Source organism: Hevea brasiliensis, chromosome 9 (genome assembly GCF_030052815.1).
Source record: "Hevea brasiliensis isolate MT/VB/25A 57/8 chromosome 9, ASM3005281v1, whole genome shotgun sequence".
Taxonomy (NCBI): Eukaryota; Viridiplantae; Streptophyta; class Magnoliopsida; order Malpighiales; family Euphorbiaceae; genus Hevea; species Hevea brasiliensis.
In genome coordinates, this window is record NC_079501.1 from 30,659,738 (window position 1) to 30,680,432 (window position 20,695).

General features: G+C 29.3%; 1 protein-coding gene across 1 annotated transcript; it reads left to right on the top strand.

Moving 5' to 3' along the window:
• The first annotated feature begins 10,317 nt into the window (after positions 1-10,317).
• LOC110648827 (ubiquitin-conjugating enzyme E2-23 kDa) lies at positions 10,318-15,006 on the top strand. The gene is made up of 6 exons (XM_021803183.2): positions 10,318-10,481; positions 10,578-10,657; positions 11,132-11,246; positions 11,366-11,418; positions 11,586-11,714; positions 14,682-15,006. The coding sequence occupies exons 1-6, from the start codon at positions 10,438-10,440 to the stop codon at positions 14,813-14,815; spliced, it is 555 nt and encodes a 184-aa protein (XP_021658875.2). The 5' UTR covers positions 10,318-10,437; the 3' UTR covers positions 14,816-15,006.
• The last annotated feature ends 5,689 nt before the right edge of the window (positions 15,007-20,695 follow it).

A 20,695-nucleotide genomic window follows, 5' to 3' on the forward strand; every position in this document is an offset into this window, starting at 1 on the left:
TATTACTAAGCTATTGCAAAAAGAATCGTAATTTTCTAAGCTACCACGAATATTTTATGAATTTTTAATCCTATTTAAGCACTAGAAAATTACGAAAAAGCAAGGTTCGGGTTTACCTTTGCCGATTCCGACTTCGGGAACGCGCTCGGGATGCCTGACAATGGTGGGGTAGCCAAAACCTCGATCCAATTCGGAGACTTTTCCTAGAGTGGTCTGTTCGCGGAAATTCACAGATCCGGACAACTGTCGAATTTCCGCGAATTGAGGATACCTACACGAAGCCCAATAATAATATATAAAAAATCAGGGGTGTTACATAACCACATATATATTTTCACCTTTAATAATAATAATAATAATAATAATAATAATAATAATAATAATAATAATAATTTTATTATTATTATTATTATTATTATTATTATTATGTTTTTTTAGGATATCCACATTAATGTTTTAAAATTTAATTAATTATTTTACAATGATTAATTAAAAAAAAACAATTTCATCTTTAATTATAATAAAAAATAAACAAACTAAAAAATTTTGACCAGCATTCTCATTCCAATATGGTTTTGAAATACATTATTGATCATATAAGTTTTATAATTGAAATTGTAAAATTCAAATTTCTGTTTGAATAGAAATGTAGAAGTTAAATTAAATACAGATTATAAACAATTAGATTTATTATAAATATTTATCATTTAAAAAACTTGCATTTGCATCATGTTAGGATATAATATCTTTATCTGCTTATTTTTTTAAATTAGAAAATTCAAATTTGTGTTTGAATAGGAATGTAGAAGTTAAATCAAATACAGATTATAAACAATTAGATTTATTATAAATATTTGTCATTTAAAATACTTGCGTGTGCATCATGTTAGGATATAATATCTTTATCTCCTTATCTGTGTAAATTAAATTTTAGGGTTAATTATAAAAAAAAAACCTAAAATTTAGTAATTTTTGCAATCAAATCTTAAAATTTGCATAATTACTATAGAAGCCACATAAAAAAAAATTTGTAACTAATTATTGCAACCAACTGAAATCGATTACTATTAGTAAATAATTCTGCAACAAATTTATGATTTAATTTTTTTTAGTAAAATAATTGATTTTAAAAAATTTAGCAATCGATTCAAGAATCGGTTGTTATTAGCAACTGGTTTATAATTGATTGTAAAATTAATTCTTAATCGATATTAGAAAAACTTTAAATATATAATTAGCAACCGATTTTAAAATCAATTGTTATTAGCAACTGATTAAGAAATCTGTTACAACAGCAATCAATTGAGTGAATCAGTTGTCAAATTAAAGAATTATTTTAATTGGCTCTAAAATTAACAAATGATTTGCAATCGGTTACAAAAATCAGTTGATAATAGCAACTGATTGCAAATCGGTTATTATTTACAATTGATTCCTTATCGGTTGCTAATAGCAACCAAGTTTTGCAACCAATTGCAAATCGATTGCTAAATTTTTTTCCCTCAAACAGTTTTGCCCAATTTTTTTTTTGTTTTTTTTTTATTTACAACCAATTTGCGAATTAGTTGTTAAAAGCAATTGATTTTTGCAGCCGATTAAAATCAGATGCTATTAGCAATTAATTTTTATTTTATTTTTGATTTGCAATTGATTGCTAAAAGCAACTGATTTTTGAAATGATTAAAATTGATTACTATTAACAACCGATTCCACCCCTCCCCCCAAAAAAAAACCCCTTTTTTATATTTTGATTTGTAATTGATTGCTAATAACAATTGATTTTTGAAACTGATTCCCCCCACCCCCCAAAAAAATTCCACCCATTTTTTTCTTTTTTTGATATACAATCGATTTGCGTAGCAATCGATTTTTACAATTGACAAGTGATTTTACAGCTAATTACAAATTGGTTGCAAAATTTTTCTCCTAAAAATTCCTGTCTACTGATAATTAATTGCTAAAATTAGTTACTAATTCGCTTATATACTCACTAACTTATTTTCTTTCCCACTATTCATTTTTTTTTTCTCTTTCTCTTATTTTCTTCATTATCTTTTCATTCTTATATATTTTATTCATCATCTTTTCCTTTCTAACATATTTTCGTCGTCATCTTTTTTTTTCTCATTTTTTTATCATCATTTTTCTTCCTTATATTTTTCTTTCTCATCCTTTTTATTTAATTTATTTTTTTTTGGTATAAAATAAAATTTTTGTGCAAATATGTTTTTTGTTAGTAAATTATTTGTAGTATTAATTTTTAGTAATTTCTTTTGTTATAATATATATATATATATATATATGGTGATTTTTTTGGTAATTTATCTTATAAATATCTTTTTATATTTAATTTTTTGTTAATATTTTTTTATAATAGTTATTATTAGTAATTTTTTATAATATTTTTATATTAATTTTTAGTACTAATTTTTATTTTGAAAAATTTATTTATTTGAATTTTTTATTTATTATTTGGAAATTTAATTTTTTTATAATTTTTTTTAAATTAGCAACTAACTCGATTACTAAATTAGTTGCAAATAGTAACTGATTTACAAAATGGTTTTAAAATTACAAAATTAAAGACACTAAATTTTTGTAACTAATTATGTTTTGATTGTTATTAGGAACCTATATTAGTTGCTAAATTAGTTGCAACTGATTATATTTCGATTGCTATTAGGAATCGATTTTAGTTACTAAATTAGTTGCTATTAACAATCGATAATTTTTTTACTAAACATTTTTTTAATTTAATTAATTTTATAATCGATTTGATTGTCTATTGCTATTTACAACTGAATTGGTTATCAATTGCTATTTGTAACCAGTCTTATTGCAATCAACCTTATCACTAACAATCGATTTTAATTGATTAGCAACCAATTCAATCGGTTGCTAATCTTTTTTTTTTTTTTTTTTTTTTTGTAGTGCACGTCAAATTTTGTTCGTCTTTGTCAATACTTCAACTATACTTTGCAAATTATTAATTAATGCATCATTTTAATTATCCTTTTCATTGAGCTACGTCCATTTTTAAGCTTTTTTATTGTTAATTTCCTCTACCTTTGTAGCTTTCTCATTAAGAACATTTATTTGCTGAAATAAATATGTTAGTAACTCCTTCTCTAGGCCATTGTAAGATAAATCAAACAACTGAAAGAAAGAATAGTCATTTCCCTGAATAATATGTAAATATTTTGTTGAGGGCCCTCCAAATATTATATTTAAGTTTCACCATTGGGATCAAAGAATTATACCAAATTTTTGCATAAAAGTGATAGACTCAAAAGTTAAAAATTAAATATAAATCTTATTAGTAAACTAATAAAATAAACATAGCAAACAAAAATAAATGTACATTTAAGTTGATCACTGGACTTGTCTACTTGCATATATATAAATAAAATAATTTTTTAATTTGAATGACATAAATGATAGTAAGCTAAATGAAAAGGAAATTATATATATATTTCAAATATTAACTATCAATCAAATTTTAATTTGTAAATATATATCTATCAAATTTTAATTTGTAAATATATATCAATCAAATTTTAATTTGTAAATATAAAGTTTAAGTAATTAATTTTTAATTAAACTTTCGTACTCATTTAACTACAATCAAGTCATTTGATACTTCAATTTAAATCATAATAAATAAATTATAAATTATTAGAGGCCAATAGAAAATTTGAGGAGAAAAATTAAATTTTACTACACCTATATAAGATTTCTTATAAATAATAGGAGGGGCCAATAAAAAATTTAAGAGACCAATTAGATATTTTAATTGGTTGTATTAATGACTTTTTAAAATAAAGTTTTAATTACTTATTCTTTTTATTGGCCTTTGAAATATACATTAATAAGGTGATTTTAATATTTTAAAATATATATTATGAATGTTTAAATGTTACCAATTAATTCTACCATACCAATTAATTTTGAGGGGCTAATAAAATAATTGAAATAAAAATTTTAATTTAAAATAATTAAAATTAAATAAATAAATAATATATTTTTTGAAGTTTAGGGTCAGGCCTCCCTTTTGGCCCCCATTGCTTGGGACTTATATCTATTAGCTTGAGAGAAAAATATAAGAAAACAGAAAAATTGCAAAAAAAAAAAAAGAAATTAAAAAAAAATTTACACTAAATCAAAATAATATTTAATTTATTTTATTTTATTTTTATCTTTAATTTAGTTTAGTTTTTACATTTTTACATTTCAATAAATTAATTTTTTTTTTCAATTTGGTTCTATTTGAAAAAAACCTATCAATTTCACATCTCAACTTGCTCATAATGAAGCTAGAAGTTATCTGTTGTGAATGGGCATTGAGTGTGGATACTGTTTATAAACACTTTCTAATTCACTTATTCTTCTTTAAACTAGTCTAAGCTAGAAGTCTCTTTCTTTCGCTAGTCCATGGATGAAGGATAGAAGAATAGTATAGCCATAAAAGGTTCTCAATCTTTTGTGAAAGGGGTAGCCATGGATAAAGGTTAGCATTAACATCCAAGACCAATTTGAGAAAGAGATTTACTGGTCATTGTTGTAATCCATCTCAATATCTCAACAAAATGCATTAACAAAATAGCCCTTACCTAGAGATTAATTCTCTTAGCTTTCTCTCCACATTTGTGCCTAAGTAAACAATATATACACACATACAAACACAAAGTTTAGTGAATGTGCTCTGCATGAGATATTTGCTCTCTCTCACCTTACCTTTACCTTATTTGTGTCCTTTTATTTAATATTAATTCACACCCAACTTGCCCATGGTGAAGCTAGAAGTTCTCATGGTTAGTAAGCTCGGACTGTGGATACTGCATATAAATACCCCCTAGCTCACTTAGAGAGTGTTTGGTTTAGCTTATAAGTCGGTTAAACCTACTTATAAGTAAAAGGTTATAAGTAAATAAATATTTGGTTTATCTTATAAGTTAAAAATATTTAAAATAAGTTAGAAGTCATAAGTAAGGACCCTTTTTATATGACTTATATACTTATTTTAAAACTACTATTTGACTAAGTAAAAAATTATATTATCCTAATAATTTTTAAAAACATCAAAATTATCCTCATATTTAACAACCACAACACTCAATGATAAATCCTTTTTTGTTATTTTGATAAGTTAAGTTAGTATCTTTTAATCAAATACTTAACCAATTTAAAAGTTAATTTTAAGTAGTTTTATCAAACAATTAACAACTTATTTTGAAATTAACTTATAAGTTAAAAATATATTTTAAATCAAAAGTTTAAAGTCAGTAGCCAAGTCAAACACCTCTCATTCTTCTTGTCTGAACTACTTCTAGGTCTCTTTCTTTTTGTTTGTGGAAAAGCTATTTATCTCTTCTCATCTCACCTATCTCTAACCTTGTGTTTCAACTCTAATCTCACAGCCTCTCTCATCCCTTCTGCCTTCTCACCTCATAGCCTTACTTTCATCCCCTTTGTCCCCTCACCTCACAGGCTCATGAGGATACTCTATGCATTCCATTAGTTATGTAAACATTCCAACAAAAATACTTATATGCATCAAAAACCTAGCTTTGGCGAGGTAACAAGTTTTAGCAAATGGTGCCACTACAGTTGGTGTTGAACTTGCCTTGGGCAAAGTCGTATCTCTTTAGTTAATAAGTTCAAAAAGGTTTATCGATCCCAAAGGGTGCAGATCCATAATAGGCATATAGAAATTATTGTTCGTCAAATAACATCAAAAGTATTAGTTTCAAAAGACAGAATGTCAATCATGATTTTATCTCCAGAAGGAAAGGTCCTTCCCTTTTTGGCCAATTGTGGGCGAGGAGGGATTCGAACCCCCGACAACGTGGTTCATAGCCATGTGCTCTAATCCTCTAAGGTACAGGCCCCGCCCTTTCTTATTTCTTGATTTAGCTGATGCATTCTCATTTTATAGGCATTTAGGACTCATTTTGCACATATTTTGCACTTGAATATAGTCACTTTATATATAATTAGTGATATTTTAGTTTAGTTTAGTTTACTTTTATGATTTTATGCTTAATTATTTTTTCCTTGCATTTTAGGTTAATCTGAAGTCAAAAGGTGCTAAAATCAATAATTAGAAAGCTAAAAGCAGGGGAGAATTAGAGCTTTGGTAAAGCAAAAAATTGCGTAAGCATTAACACGCCCATGCTTTTGGTTATGTAAAGACGGAAGATGTTAAAACAGAAGTGATATTTCTAGTTACACAAGTAGTATAATGACAAGCCATGTCATTATAAAACAACACCAATGCTTGCACGAGTTATGTTTTGCCAAAGTTTGAATATCCATCAAATGGTGTCATTACATGGTTATGTAAATATTTGCATGGTCGGGCAAATTAACTCTGATGCTAACCTGTTCAAAACAATTCCTATTCTTATAAATTCTTCTTGCACTGTGATTTTGACCTAAGAGGGCAACAAAATTGGTAAAATATAAATATTTTGAAGTTTAGAAGAGAAAATACCTATCACAATTTTTATTTTCTTTGAGAAAAGAGGACAGCAGCAAGAAGACCATCATATTCTTTTGGGCCAATTGGGATTCAGCTCCAATTTCATTTTTGGGATAATTCTTCATCTAGGTTCTTTGATTCTTTAGTTTATTTTCATGTTTATAGTCATTTTCTACATAGTTTTCTTTTATAATTTGAACATGAGTGAGTAGATTTTTATAGATTTCATAGTTGGGATGTAATACTTGTTTTAATCAATGCATTAATCTGATTTTTATTTAATGGATTGGGTATTTATACTTGGATTCTTTTCCTTGTGCCTTAATGCTTGCTTAGTATAGGATCCTATTAAATATTGATTTGAATCATTAATTGAAAATTAATGGTGAAAAACCAAGGATTTGAACTTATAACCTTAGATCTAGAGATAGAGTAGTTTTATGCGAGAGTTTTTGTAGATTAATTAAAGAACCTAATGGGTTTTAATTAAATCGAGCCAAAAGTAGGAATTGGTTTAGTTAAAATACATCTTTGATATCTGGAAAGAGACTCTCAGTGATTTTATAATTAATCTCCTTCAAAGTCATAATTATCCATTCATTGAAAATAATTAGTTTAATAATTGATTAATAGAAGTGTGAACCCCCAACCCTGTAATCTTCTTTCATTATTTGATTACTTGTTTGTTTGAAGTTGTTTAATTTAGTTATAAATGCATCTTCATCACCTTGTTTAGATTAGTTTATCACACTTAGTTTAATTTACATATTTGCCAATTTACTTATTGCTCTTTATTTGCATAATGTAAGTCTAAATAATCAGTATAATCAATAGTTTGGTACTTAACATGATCATGGAGAGAATGAATCTTTATAGTACTATACGATCCGTACACTTGCGGATTTTCCAATAAGGGTGCATTCTGAGATTTAAGCATTGGAAAACCAAGAGGTCCTAGGAAAAATACTATTAAAACAATCATATCACAAGAAATATCCTAGGAAGAATTAATGTTCAAGCACTTGTTTGGTTCATCCCAGTGCAGATCTTGCTACAACCTGTTTTACTTGGCCAAAGATTTCCTATCTAGTTCTCTATAAAGAAGAAAGTGGATACTTACATTAAAACAAAGAGGTCCGTCTTATTCATCCTTGCAAACATGTTGCTATAAAACTTGGCTTCTTTCTTGTTATACTCTATCTTTTCCTTCAAAGTTTTATATTCCAGCTTGACATCCCAGGTTTTATCATGTGCATAGTTCAAAAGATCAAAATATTATATAACTTCAACAAAATCTAGAATTCAATAATTTGTATCAAACACTCAGAACCTAGCATTCCATATTTCAGAGCAAAAAAGAAATGTTAACTAGAACTTAGAGAAATGTCATGCCTAATCTCAAGGTCAATTTCAATGGCCTTTTTAATATCAAACATAACCACATCTAAATCTGCCAATTGGATACATGCCTGAGCTCTTCTATAAAGAGCCTTTACACTTCTACTCTCCATCCTTGACCCCTGCATGTAGTTGAAGAGAATAGACAAGTTGCAATGAAACTAGACAACTATATGTTTTCTCCCTTTCCTCTATGGTTAAAGTTAGAGAATAACAATTGTGTTAGCTTTGAAATTCTATTAGGGTTCTTATTTTTATTATTCAATTAAAAAAAATAAATTAGTTTTTTTTTATTGTGATAGTACTAATTTATCATGGGTATTTTTAAAAATCCAAATGTTCGTCCCTCTTTCCCACTTTTATATGTTATAGATTTTATTTTATTTATAACTTTAGTTTAACTAGTATTTTTAATTGTCTGGCACGTTTGTACATATCGTGATTTAATTTTCTTTATACGCAATTTTAGAAAATTTTTCACAATAATTAATTAATAAATCTTAAAAAATTAATAGAAAATTTCTTTTAAAGCAGGTATAATAATACAAAAAAACACTAAAGTAAGGATCTAAATTAAAACTATGAAAACATTTAAACGACAAATTTATAATATTCTAATTGTATGTATTTAAGTAAATAAGATGTATTTTTTTATGAAATAAAAATGTATCCTTATTTATTAATAATATTTTTCATTTTGTCTAAATATGATTCAAAATATCTGTCTCATTTGGTGTAATAATTTTTGCTCTCAAATTATTTTATTATTCATAATTTTTTTAAAAAATTTTATATTAATACTAATAATAAAAAATTTATTTTTTTTAAACTTTTCACAATTATTGCCAATTCTTTTAATTTTAAAAATTTTAGATTGATTTTAAATACTTGTCGTTTTTAGTTACTAGTGAAAGTTGAAATAGACCGACAATCAAAATTATGATATGCCAATCGGCTAAAAAAGAGATCAACTACTAAAATTACATCAAGTTAACTTATTTGAATCAATTTTAACTAGGATTAGAAAATTTTTAAATTCAAACTATAATTGCAAAAACTGGAAATTATTTTTTTTTTGGTTATCATTAAGTCTTTAAATTACATATTATTATTATTATTATTATTATTATTATTATTATTATTATTATTATTATTATTATTATTATTATTATTATTTCAATAAAACAAACTTCATTAAGTAAGGAGTGTTAAAAGACAAAACAAAAATAAGAAAATTTTGGGAACAACTTAAGTATGAAAAGCTGGCATTAGACAACCTTGCTTTTAGCTAAAATTGGTTGCGAGTGAGGATATCTATAAATATTTTTGAAATAGGATTTATAATAAGATTTATTTTTATATTTATTATTTTAATTATTGAAAAAAAAATACAAGACTATAAGTTTAAAGTTTGGTTAATATTTGAATGAATTTTATAAATTATTATTATTATTATTATTATTATTATTATTATTATTATTAAATAAATTAAAAATTTTAATAAAATAAAATGATTTATAACAAAAATAACATATATGATAAGCATATTGATGAAAACTTAAATTATATAATTTGTAAATATATTGTTATAAATATATATTTATATTAATTTTGTTCTTTAATCTAACTTTAAATACTTATAAATTTGTATAATTATATAATAATATAAAATTTATTTAAATTATAAAAATTTGGATATATAATATTTTATTAAATTTTGATAAAAAAATAAAAATTTATTTATATTTTTTGTGATTACTTATCTAAATAAAATCTAAATGATTTCTATTGAATAGTCATTTTTTAATTTTTAATAAATTCATAAATTAGAATATTTTATTCACACAATGAAATCAAAATTTATTTGACCTTAGGCCTAATTCATAAGAAAAATTCTAAGCAATTTTTTTAATTTTATTTAAGCTTTTAATTTGATTAATTTTACTAAGATTATAAAATTAATGTTAGTTTTATTTTATTTATCTAAATTCATTAAAATTGTTAGTTTTATTTTATTTATCTAAATTCATTAAAATTGTTAGTTTTATTTTATTTATCTAAATTCATTAAAATTTAAATGAAACTCCAATAATTTTATTAGTGTTTTTAATAAAAAAATTATTTTAAATTTATTATAGCTGAAAATAATTTTAGAATATAAAAATATTTTATTTTTCTTTTTAATGAAATAAATAAATGAAAATTTATATGAATTACTATAGATATGCTGTTGCTAATTTATATCATTAATGACAAATTCATATCTATCACTATAATTATATTTCTATAGTATCTTTATAAATAATACAAATAATGAAGAACATTTTAAATAAATCTAACCACATTTATATATTATATATCATATAGGTTTACTTTTTATAGTTTTACCTTTCAATAAAAACTCTATCAACAGTGAAAATGCAAGTTACCATGGTTAGCGAGCTCAGAATACTGCTTATAAATACTCTAGTTTCACTCGTTCTTGTCTGAGCTACTTCTGGGTCTGTTTCTTTTCATTTGGGGAAAGCTATTTCTCTCTGCTAAACAAAAAGGCGAAAATGTCTTCTCCAAGCAAACGCCGGGAGATGGATTTGATGAAACTGTAATTTTATTTCTTTCCAATGATTTCTTTATTTGATTGTTCTTTTCTTCCTTTTTCTTGATTTTTTTTTTCTGGGCTTTGATTTGGATGAACTAGGATGATGAGTGATTACAAGGTGGAGATGGTCAATGATGTCATGCAAGAGTTTTATGTGGAATTCAATGGACCCAAAGACAGTACAATATTCTATATCCATTTTTTCTTTTAAAATTTTCTATGATCTAATTTGTTTCCTTTTTGTGTTTAATTGAACTTTCCTTGATGTTCTCTTTGTGGGTTCTTTTCATTTCTTGAGTTAATTGTTTGCATAACTGTGTTGACCTTGTGCAGATACTTTGAACTGTTGATTTGTCCTTCACAATTGTATCAAATGAATATTTACCTTTTCTTTTCCCCTTTTCTTCTTTAGCTATTTCTTTCTGGTTTTGTAGTCAATGATTTTCATCACTGATACATGCCTAGACGTGTACTTTTGCTGTTAGTGTAAAGTGGAGTGTGATTTTGATTAATCGTCTTCCTGTGAGCTGCAACTTTGTCGTTCACTAATTTTCCTCAATGAGGATAAAGTGTATTGGTAGATTGATTCTAGGGAGTTTTACAAAGAGGTTATTTTCTTTTTTTTTTTTTTTGTTTTTTTTGGAACGTGACAGGTCCTTACCAGGGAGGGGTGTGGAGAATAAGAGTAGAACTGCCAGATGCTTATCCTTATAAATCTCCATCTATTGGCTTTGTCAACAAGATCTACCATCCAAATGTTGATGAAATGTGAGCTAATGCCTGTTAAAATTCATCCGCCTTACCTTGTTTTGAATGTTATTGTGCTTTTATTTGTTTTTTCAGAACACAAAAGTTTTAACGAAAGATTTGGCTGTTTTGAGTTTCAGGTCAGGTTCAGTTTGTTTAGATGTTATCAACCAAACCTGGAGCCCCATGTTTGGTAAATCTACTGCATTGTTGTTTTTTCGGCCAACAGTTTATATGCTTTATGGGGAGCTTCTAAATTTGTTTCATTCGTCCATAGATTCTTTCATTGTTTTTAGTTTGTGAAATTATCATCTTAAGTTGACAATCAAATTTGATTTATATCCATTTTCCTCATTCCAGATCTGGTAAACGTATTTGAAGTTTTTCTTCCTCAGCTTCTTTTGTATCCCAATCCATCTGATCCACTGAATGGAGAAGCTGCTGCTCTAATGATGCGTGATCGCACTGCTTATGAACAAAGAGTGAAAGGTAGTAACTATAAACTCAAATTATGAACTCACACATTACGATTTCAGTTTAGCTGCTGTGTGTGTGTGTGTGTGTGTGTGTGTGTGTGTGTGTGTGTTTATATATATATATATATATATATATATATATATATATATAGAGAGAGAGAGAGAGAGAGAGAGAGAGAGAGAGAGAGTTTAGAATACTTCTGGTCTTAACTGCAATTTCCTTTTCCCCTGATGCTATTCACCTCACAATGAAAAAAATCAATGGTGTTCATGAATCTAAGAGCTGGACTTAGAAATTATGTTCTGTGGCTAGTACAGCAGTAATCATATTCCATTTATGATGATAGACATCTTTAGAGGTCTGATTGTTTTGCATAGAAAAGAAACTTTGCAGTTTCAACTTTGAACCAGGTGAATAGTTAAAAGTAATTCCAGTCTCAGTTTCTTAGTACTTTTGCGCTCAAACTAGGTATCTACATTTGCTCAATACAGTGCTGGTGAGAAGTAACTTATTAACTGTTTTCTGATTTCTAGAGCTATTAGGTTGCCACCATCATTTTCTTGCACCTGCATCTTTGAAGTTGATTGTCATCTAATGGGGTATTCAGGCATGCCTAGCACACCATGAATTATTTCAATTGCCCCTTTGTTTCCATTGTATCATATAGAATCAGACCTTTTTCCAATGGGGTTTTGGTTGTTGGCATTTAGAATAGTCATCACACCATGAATTATTTCAATTACTCCTTTGCTTCCATTGTATCATATGGAATCAAACCTGTTTCCAATGGAGTTTTGGTTGTTGGCATTTAGAATAGGTTTAACACATTTGAGATCAAGTAGAAAAATTAAAATGCATGAGACATCAAACTGTACCTTGAGTTCCTTTTGTGGGCCTTCACAGGGCATGGTTAGATGCCCTTTCAGTGTGTGGATCTTTACTGTGATTTTCTAGAACCTTGAAGGTGTGCTGAAACTATTACTTAAATCAAATGAAAATTTTCTTCAGTGTGATTCTGCTATAGATGTTAATTAAAAAGGTTAACTATAATGAATAGAAAGCTATGCTAATAATGGATAGAAGAATCAGTGATTACTTTCATTTGGTGTATGAATGCTTGAAGACATGGGGAGCAATAACTATTTGTGTTATTATTAAGTACCTTTGGTCAAATATTATCGAATTGAACATCAAATATAGTGCCTCAAACACAATGTTTATTTCTAGCAGAACTTTCTTAGGAAAAAAGATGTGCTATATTTATATAGCATGAGAGCTAATGATAGGTTATTTATTCATTGTCCTTTGAATTGATCCAAAAGGTTCAATCTAATTCTTTCAGTGATTGAGGTATGACATAATAATTTAGTTGAGGACAATATTAATATTGCTAGATATAGGAATCACACCTTGGAAATAACTAGGGACTTGGAAGCAGTATGGCTCAAATTTCTCGATCAGTCCTTCGAATTCTCATTGCTACTGATTTTTTTTTGTTGAACATTTTTCTTAATCCAAGATAGAAGGAACTCTAAAATTAAACAATTAATATGAAAAAAAGAATTGATAATTATGTTAGATATATAAAACTATTCTTGAGACCTTCATCTACAACGTTTGAGCTTTTAGGTTGAATGGTGTCTCGACATGGTATTAGAGTGGTAAGGCTCAGTGGCCATAGATCTAGATCCAAAAACATGGTGGGTTGAGCCACAACAAGCCAACCCTCATGAACTCAGCTAATCGAGCTAGACTTAGGTGGATCCATGGGCTAGCGCAGCGTGTTATACCCTGAGAGCAGAGCCAGAAGATGTCAAACCTAAGTAGATGGACTACCCCATATAATTCCAAGAGATAACCAGGCCTCAACAGTTTCAGTCCAATTGCACTTGAGGGGAGCATTGAAATGTGGCTTGTCCCACATTAGAAAAAGAAGAAAAATTGTCAAGGCTACCAAAACAAAATGGCTTAAGCCATATTGGTAGAGGTGTGTCAAGTTCAGACCAATTGCAATAGTCGACCCGTTTTGTGCTCCAACTCATCAGGCCCGATAATCCCAACATGGAAATGGGTCCATTTTATAATTTTTTTGAAGTAAAAGACAATTATTAAGCTCTTCTACTCTGACTCTTCATTTTGCCTTGCCATACCCGTGTCAACACAATACAACATGGAATATGTGTCTGACACATATTCATGCAGTTGAACATTCGAGCGACAAAGATCTCTCAAGATGAAAAGCATATTGAATTAAAGGATAGGTAAATAAAATTTAAAAAAAAAAAGATGATGCAATTTTTAATTGAAGGATAGATACAAAACAAGTTAAAACAATATTGACTATTTCAAGAATCCAATGGTTGCAGATCACAATTTTAATTGTGGCTGGCCCCTTTTGAATAAATTATTTCAACCTTTTGGCCTACATAACGTATCTAAGCACCCGTGTCTAAATTTAGATTCATATCCCCGTGTTTTCTATTTAAAAAGTTCACAAGTTTGACATAAGAATATGTGTCCACTTCCGACACCTGTACCCGAGTCTAAGTAACATAATTATTAAGTCATTAAATCTTATGTACAATGATTGACAGCCAATTCCATCATAAGTTCAATAATAATAATAATAATAATAATAATAATAATAAAAGCTTGCTGTAGACCTCCCCTCTAGCCATGTCAAGGCTGCTTTGATCTTGGTAGGAACCTCCTTTATTCCTCCATAATCTGTAGATGTTATCGACGATGAGTGCTAAGTTAACTTCCAAGGCAATGAGCTTAAAGCATATTTTTTTCATTGTTGTCAAGTGCCGCCCATGCACTTCAAAAATTTAGTGCATATCATCACTGAAAGGCACCGCCACACCATTTTCTTGTTGGAGCGCTTGCATAGGGCTTTACTTCATTTTCTGTGTGCCATTTGTTCCTTGTTACTTCTTGGATTCATTTAGCTGTTGCTTACAACCATTTAATTTCCAGAATACTGTGAGAAATATGCAAAGCCAGATGATGTTGGGGCCAAGCCGGAAGAAAAATCAAGTGATGAGGAGCTGAGTGATGATGATGATTATGCCTCCGAGGATGAGCAAGTTGCTGGCAAAGCTGATCCTTAATTGCGTGTATACATGCAATCTAATTGTCTGTATCTGTACATGATATTCAGCTCTTGGGAAATGAGACCCTTAACAAACTGAAGGCTCATGGGAAAATTCCTGCCCCTTCTGTCTTTTATTTTCCATGGATGTACTGTAAATTATTCAACTCAGGATCAATGCCTTCAATATTCATTTCATGTTGGAACTAAGTTGTTTGCATACATAGGTTAGATTTATACGTGTGATGTGACCTTTCTGGTTCCCTATCATGGTGTGATTTATGGGATATTTTAACAATTTCTTGTCAAATTTCTCCACTGGTGAGTTAGCTTCTGATCTGTTAGATGGTAACTTTTGGGGATGACATTGGAGCAACCACCCACCCCCACCACCCCCCCCCCCCCCCCCCCCCCTCCCTCTCTCTCTTTGCCAGAAATGGAATAACTTGTGAAAGTCTAAAAAATCCACTACGAATTGGAATCTTGATCTATAGTTGATAACTCAAGGTTAGGTAGGCGTACAAGATGTTGACACGTGTTTGGTCAATGAGGATGGTTGGTAAACTTGGGCTTAACTTGGCTACTTTGCCGTTGTCTGATGTAGGAGGGATTTCTTTTGGGGATGGTTAGGACCAAATTTAATCTCCTTGTGAAAGGATGATCTGTATTTATAAAATTAGAAAATTAATATTTACTCAATACATGTAAAGTCTCCGCAAATGACTTGTCTAAATTATAGATATTCATTTCGAAATCAAATCAGGTGCCTCTGCAATGCTAAAAATTCTAACATGCTTAGTTGGTGGTGACTAGTTAGTTAATTAGGTCGGCCTATTTGGCTATCGGACCTGTTGCATATGATGACTTGTTAATATTGTTAATTATTCTCCTAAATAGTCGGAGGGTTAGAGGTTTAGAAGTAAGGTCTCACTTTACTTCCAATCATATCTTTTTAAGTTTAGTATCAATCTTTGTAGACTTGATGGCTTAAGGCGCTCATATGGCATAATTAATTATAAAGTTCAAGCATACTTATAATTTGACTTCTTATGTCCTATGACCTTATTATGCCAGTCTTCATAGGCGTTCGGTGTTTTCGACCTCTTTGGCTAAGGCTCAGGTACTCCTACACCTCCTTTTTTCAATACTGACTTCTTCTCTTTTTTTTTTTTAACTTTTTATTCATATTAGACGCGTGTCATCTAATTAAAACTCTCTTTTATTTTGGTGTATCAATAGTTGTGCTAAAATTCTAATTTGAAGTGCACAAATTATAAATTATATTGCAAATATTTTATGATAAAGGGATCATAATTAAACTTAGTAAAAAAAAACCCATAATTAAACTTAGTAAAAGAAAATATTATTTAGCCCTCTATTTTAATAAAATTAACTATTTAATTTTCATATTTTAAAAAATACCATAATTTTTATATTTTTATTTTATTTATTCTTTAATTCCTACATGAAATTTAAACTAAGTTTTTTGTTAGTTAATATATTTAAATGACAACTTGTCTTTATAGGAATTAAATTTTAGAAAATAGATTAATTATATATTTATATTTTTCAAAGCATAGAGAGATCGAATGAAATTCATACTAACACTTAAAATGATTGAAGAGATTTAAATAAGAATAAAAGATTAACTAACTACAGATCAAAATAGTTAATTCTTTTTATAAAGAGGGTTTAAATAGTAATTTTAAAAAAACCTTGAAGCAGCTTTTAGCTTAAAATTGTTTGTAAATGTGATAAAAGCGGCGAGTCGAAGTGGTAGAGCGTCAGTTTTCTAAACTGAAGGTCCGTAATTCGATCCTGCGAGGGGCAATAGCTATTTTTTCTCAACTTGTCCAACTAGCTCTCTGTTTTTATGCCCTTTTTGGTTTCCGGGAGATTTTTATTTTCCACCGAAATTTTTATGTTCATCTCAGCTAACAAACTACTTCTACTTTACCAAACAATCTCCCCCATCATTTTTTTATCCCTTTTTTTTTTTCAAGAAAAATTATTTTTTTTTTTGGATTTTTGTTTCTTTCACATTAGGGGATGACCTTTCAGATGTGCCTTGGTTATGAATCTATGTCGACTGAACTTGGATTTTGGTGGCAGCATTAATGGGGCTTTGATAGCCTTAAACTGTAAACACATAGACAAGTGGTTTAGCTACAGTAACTCTTTTCTTCTGGGAATAAAACAGAATTTCCATATTTTTCTTTTGGGGCCTACCTTTTTGAATTTTCACGGGAAAAAAAAAAAAAGAAAAGATTTTCCCTTTGTCATGCAAAAAGTGAAATGTATATAACTGCGAACACAGCTGAGCTCTGTCACTGTCTCAATCACTGAAAAAGCACCAGAATTTTGCAGTGGAGAGCAGCTGTCTATTTAGAAATTGAGTTAATGACAAATATCCTAGACATGCCTCATATGTAATCAAGCAAAATTTTTTTCATATAGAAGTATAGAACAACGCATCAAAATTTTCTTTTAAAAGAGAAAAGGGTAGAAACCCTAATACTTGACACACTAGTCACTTAACAAAGAAAAATCATCAGTATCCATGCCCTTGCAGCCACGTACTGAGAAATTAAGGAGGTTTTACCAGGTATTCCTAGGGGTGAGCAATCAGTTCAAACCGAATCGAATCGAACCGAATCAAATTAAATTATAAAAATCGAACCGTCAATTTTAGAAATCGAACCGAACTGAACCGAAATTGATGAAAAACCGAATCCAACCGAATCGGTTTAAACCAATCGGTTTGATTTTTTAATTTAGACTTGATTTTCAAGTTATTTGATCTAATTTTAACTTTGATTTGAACCTAATAATCATTAATCAATGAAATTAAATAATTAATATATATAAAATTAAATATAATTCATAAATTTTCCATAAAAATAAATTAATTCAAAAATCGATTCGGTTGGATTTGACTATATAAATCACTATTTAGTTCGATTCAGTTTAATCGATTTTTTTCTCTTCAAAACCAAACCGAACCGAAATAATCGAAATTTTTATAAATTAAAATCGAACCGAACCGATTAAATTTTAAAACCGAACCGATTGAACCGAATTGACTCGGTTCGGTTCGGTTTTTCGGTTTGAACCGAATTCTGCTCAGCCCTAGGTATTCCTGAAGCACATGCTATTTATTACACAATGAAATGTGACTCACATCTCATAATTTATTAAATAACTAAAAACTTATGAGTATACAGTACATTAAAAATTAATATACCAAAAGCATCTTATAAAATGTCCACAATTTATGAAGGTAATATGTCCATTTTTTTATAATAAGAATCTGGTTCCAATGCAATTTAAAGACTAGCTTTTGATTCTCATCAAATTTCATACTTATATGTGCATAGAATTTTAAATATAAATGCCAACAAGAGTTGGCTCAATTTTATTCTCATCAACTTCTATACTTATACGTGCATAAAATTATAAGAATAAATGCCAACGAGACTTAGTTCAATTGATAAAACTCATTCAATGTTTTAAGTTGAGAATTTAAGTCTTACTAATTGTTTCTCTTAGCGGGCAATCTATAAACTCCATTTTAATCCCTCAAAAAGGTTGATAATATGTCATGGCTCTCTTGGTAAGCAATCTATAAGCCCGCTATATCCCTTAAAGAAGTTGATAGTATGCTTTGACCATAAAATGGGGAGTCTCCCCTCAATTAAACTTTTTCTTTCTGAAAAAAAAAATTATAAGTGCAAATTTGAAAATGTAGGCATTTGTTTGGAAGAAGATGACAGTCTAGCGTTATTCAACCTCTTGCTGTTAGCATGCAATACCTTGAAATGGATAACGGTAGCCACATTTTCTGTATCTTGTATAAAATTAAATTATAAGAAAGAAGATCATGATGTCTGCAGGTCTTTAAAAAGCTAATGAATAATAAGATTACATAAAGAATTTATTAATGATATCTAATTCCAAAACATGCACTGAGCAGCAACTGCCACCTAAGTTCCTATTAGTTTCCACACAATCTGCGATGCAAATTTAAGTTATATGAGCATATAAAGCTCTTCTCAAGCAACTGCAGGGCAATATGGAAGACACTTATTGCAACATATAAAACTGGTACATTAATATTGGAAATTTACTTTGATTGCAGGATCAGAGGATCACCATAGGAACAATGACACAGGAACTGTCAGGCTTGGCTTCTGAAGTCAGCAGTAAGTAGATAAGATTCGCCATAAATCACAGCAAAAGAAGCAACTGTTATCACAAGCTTTGCATCCAACAACTGGTATGGGAGTATTGTTTCAAGTAACACCATAGTTGCTTTATTTGCATCTTTACCAGAGCACTTGCATGCTCTCTGCAAATGTGCATATATATAAATACATGTTCAAAGAGTCTCAATGGGTGTTATATGAAATAATAATAATAATAATAATAACATATAAAATATTAATAATAACAACAACGAAGAAGAACAAAAAATGCGCAATGTTCAAGATTTTTTTTTTTCTTACGATTAAGTCTATTATTAAAGAAGAGAAGTAATCCCAAAACAACTTGAGAAAATCTGCAGAACGAAACAGAGCAAAGTTTGCAGAGACAGAGACAACTAATGGATAAACAACAGTTAATATGTGTTTATGCATGAAAGTGGTTTATCATCAGTATATATGAAAATAACTTCGCAGGAGAGTTTGTTTATGATGTCAGCGGGCCTGGTACTACAAGCATTCCAAATCCAAAATGTCCCTTGTAAAACACCATTCATGCAAAAGGCAACTTTGCATGCGAAGTCGCAATTCGTAAATGCAACTTTGCAGCCAGACGTTACCCTTGCATGCAAAAGGCTGCCATTCATGCTGGCTGAGCTTCACAAGTAGTAACTGCGCTTTTATCAAGCACACCTCTGACAAGCGGCACAAGTCGAAAAACTCAACTTCTGTCTTTGCTCCAGTCATGGATCAAAACCATGACTTTGGCTTTGGAAAAATCTGAGGTGGCAGAATTCAGACCTCCTAGGTAAAATTGTTTCTATTTGCCCATTTTTGGTATTTAAGTTTTCCAATTACACTCTTTTGAAAAAAAAAGCCTTCCAGCTTATGTGCAATTTTTTTTTTCTTTTTCAGAGCATGAGCATCAATGGGAATGCTTATATTACATGTATTTTCTAGATGCCTACACGAAACATAACAAGTTCTGAAAAAAGATCAGCACAAATAGATGAAAGAATAGAATGGAATTAAATTCAGAGAGCTTCTCCCAAAATATAAATAAATATATAAAACATAAAAATAGATGGAGCTTAAAGGTTTCTGAATTGGACCTGGCTAGAAATCTTGCCGCGTGTTTCCGACTCTGCATCTGTATTCGTCAAGCATCAACATATGTCTCCACAGAGGCTGCATCAGAGCCCGATTCACTAACAATGCACCCGATGACACCATTCGAAATAGAAAATCCTGGGAGGATACCTCATCTTGTAGCAGCAATGAATTTCAAAATTGGAGGTAGAGAAGGGAGTATCAACCATTACCAATGACAGTGCCAGGAGTCTTCATTTATTCATCATTCTAAGTGCAGCAGGTGGTCCTCAATAGTGAACCATCTACCATATAATGTTAATTGTTTTGTGATAGCCTCTTCTCAAAACTAGCCTGTTAGGAAATGCAAGGCAGTTCTTGTCCAGGAATCTCCTGTTTTTTTATGCTGATGCAGTAACATTATAAACCAAGTTGGCTGAATATTAAATGCTAAGTGCTAAATTAGCTGTTTTCCCCTTTAAGTCTGATTGTAATAATAGCAATACAGTTAAGAAGGGAAAAAAATTGGGAAAGCTTGAATTGCAACAAACAACTGAAAACAAGGCTAGAAATACATGTACACATGCATGTTATAAGAAAGAGGAAAA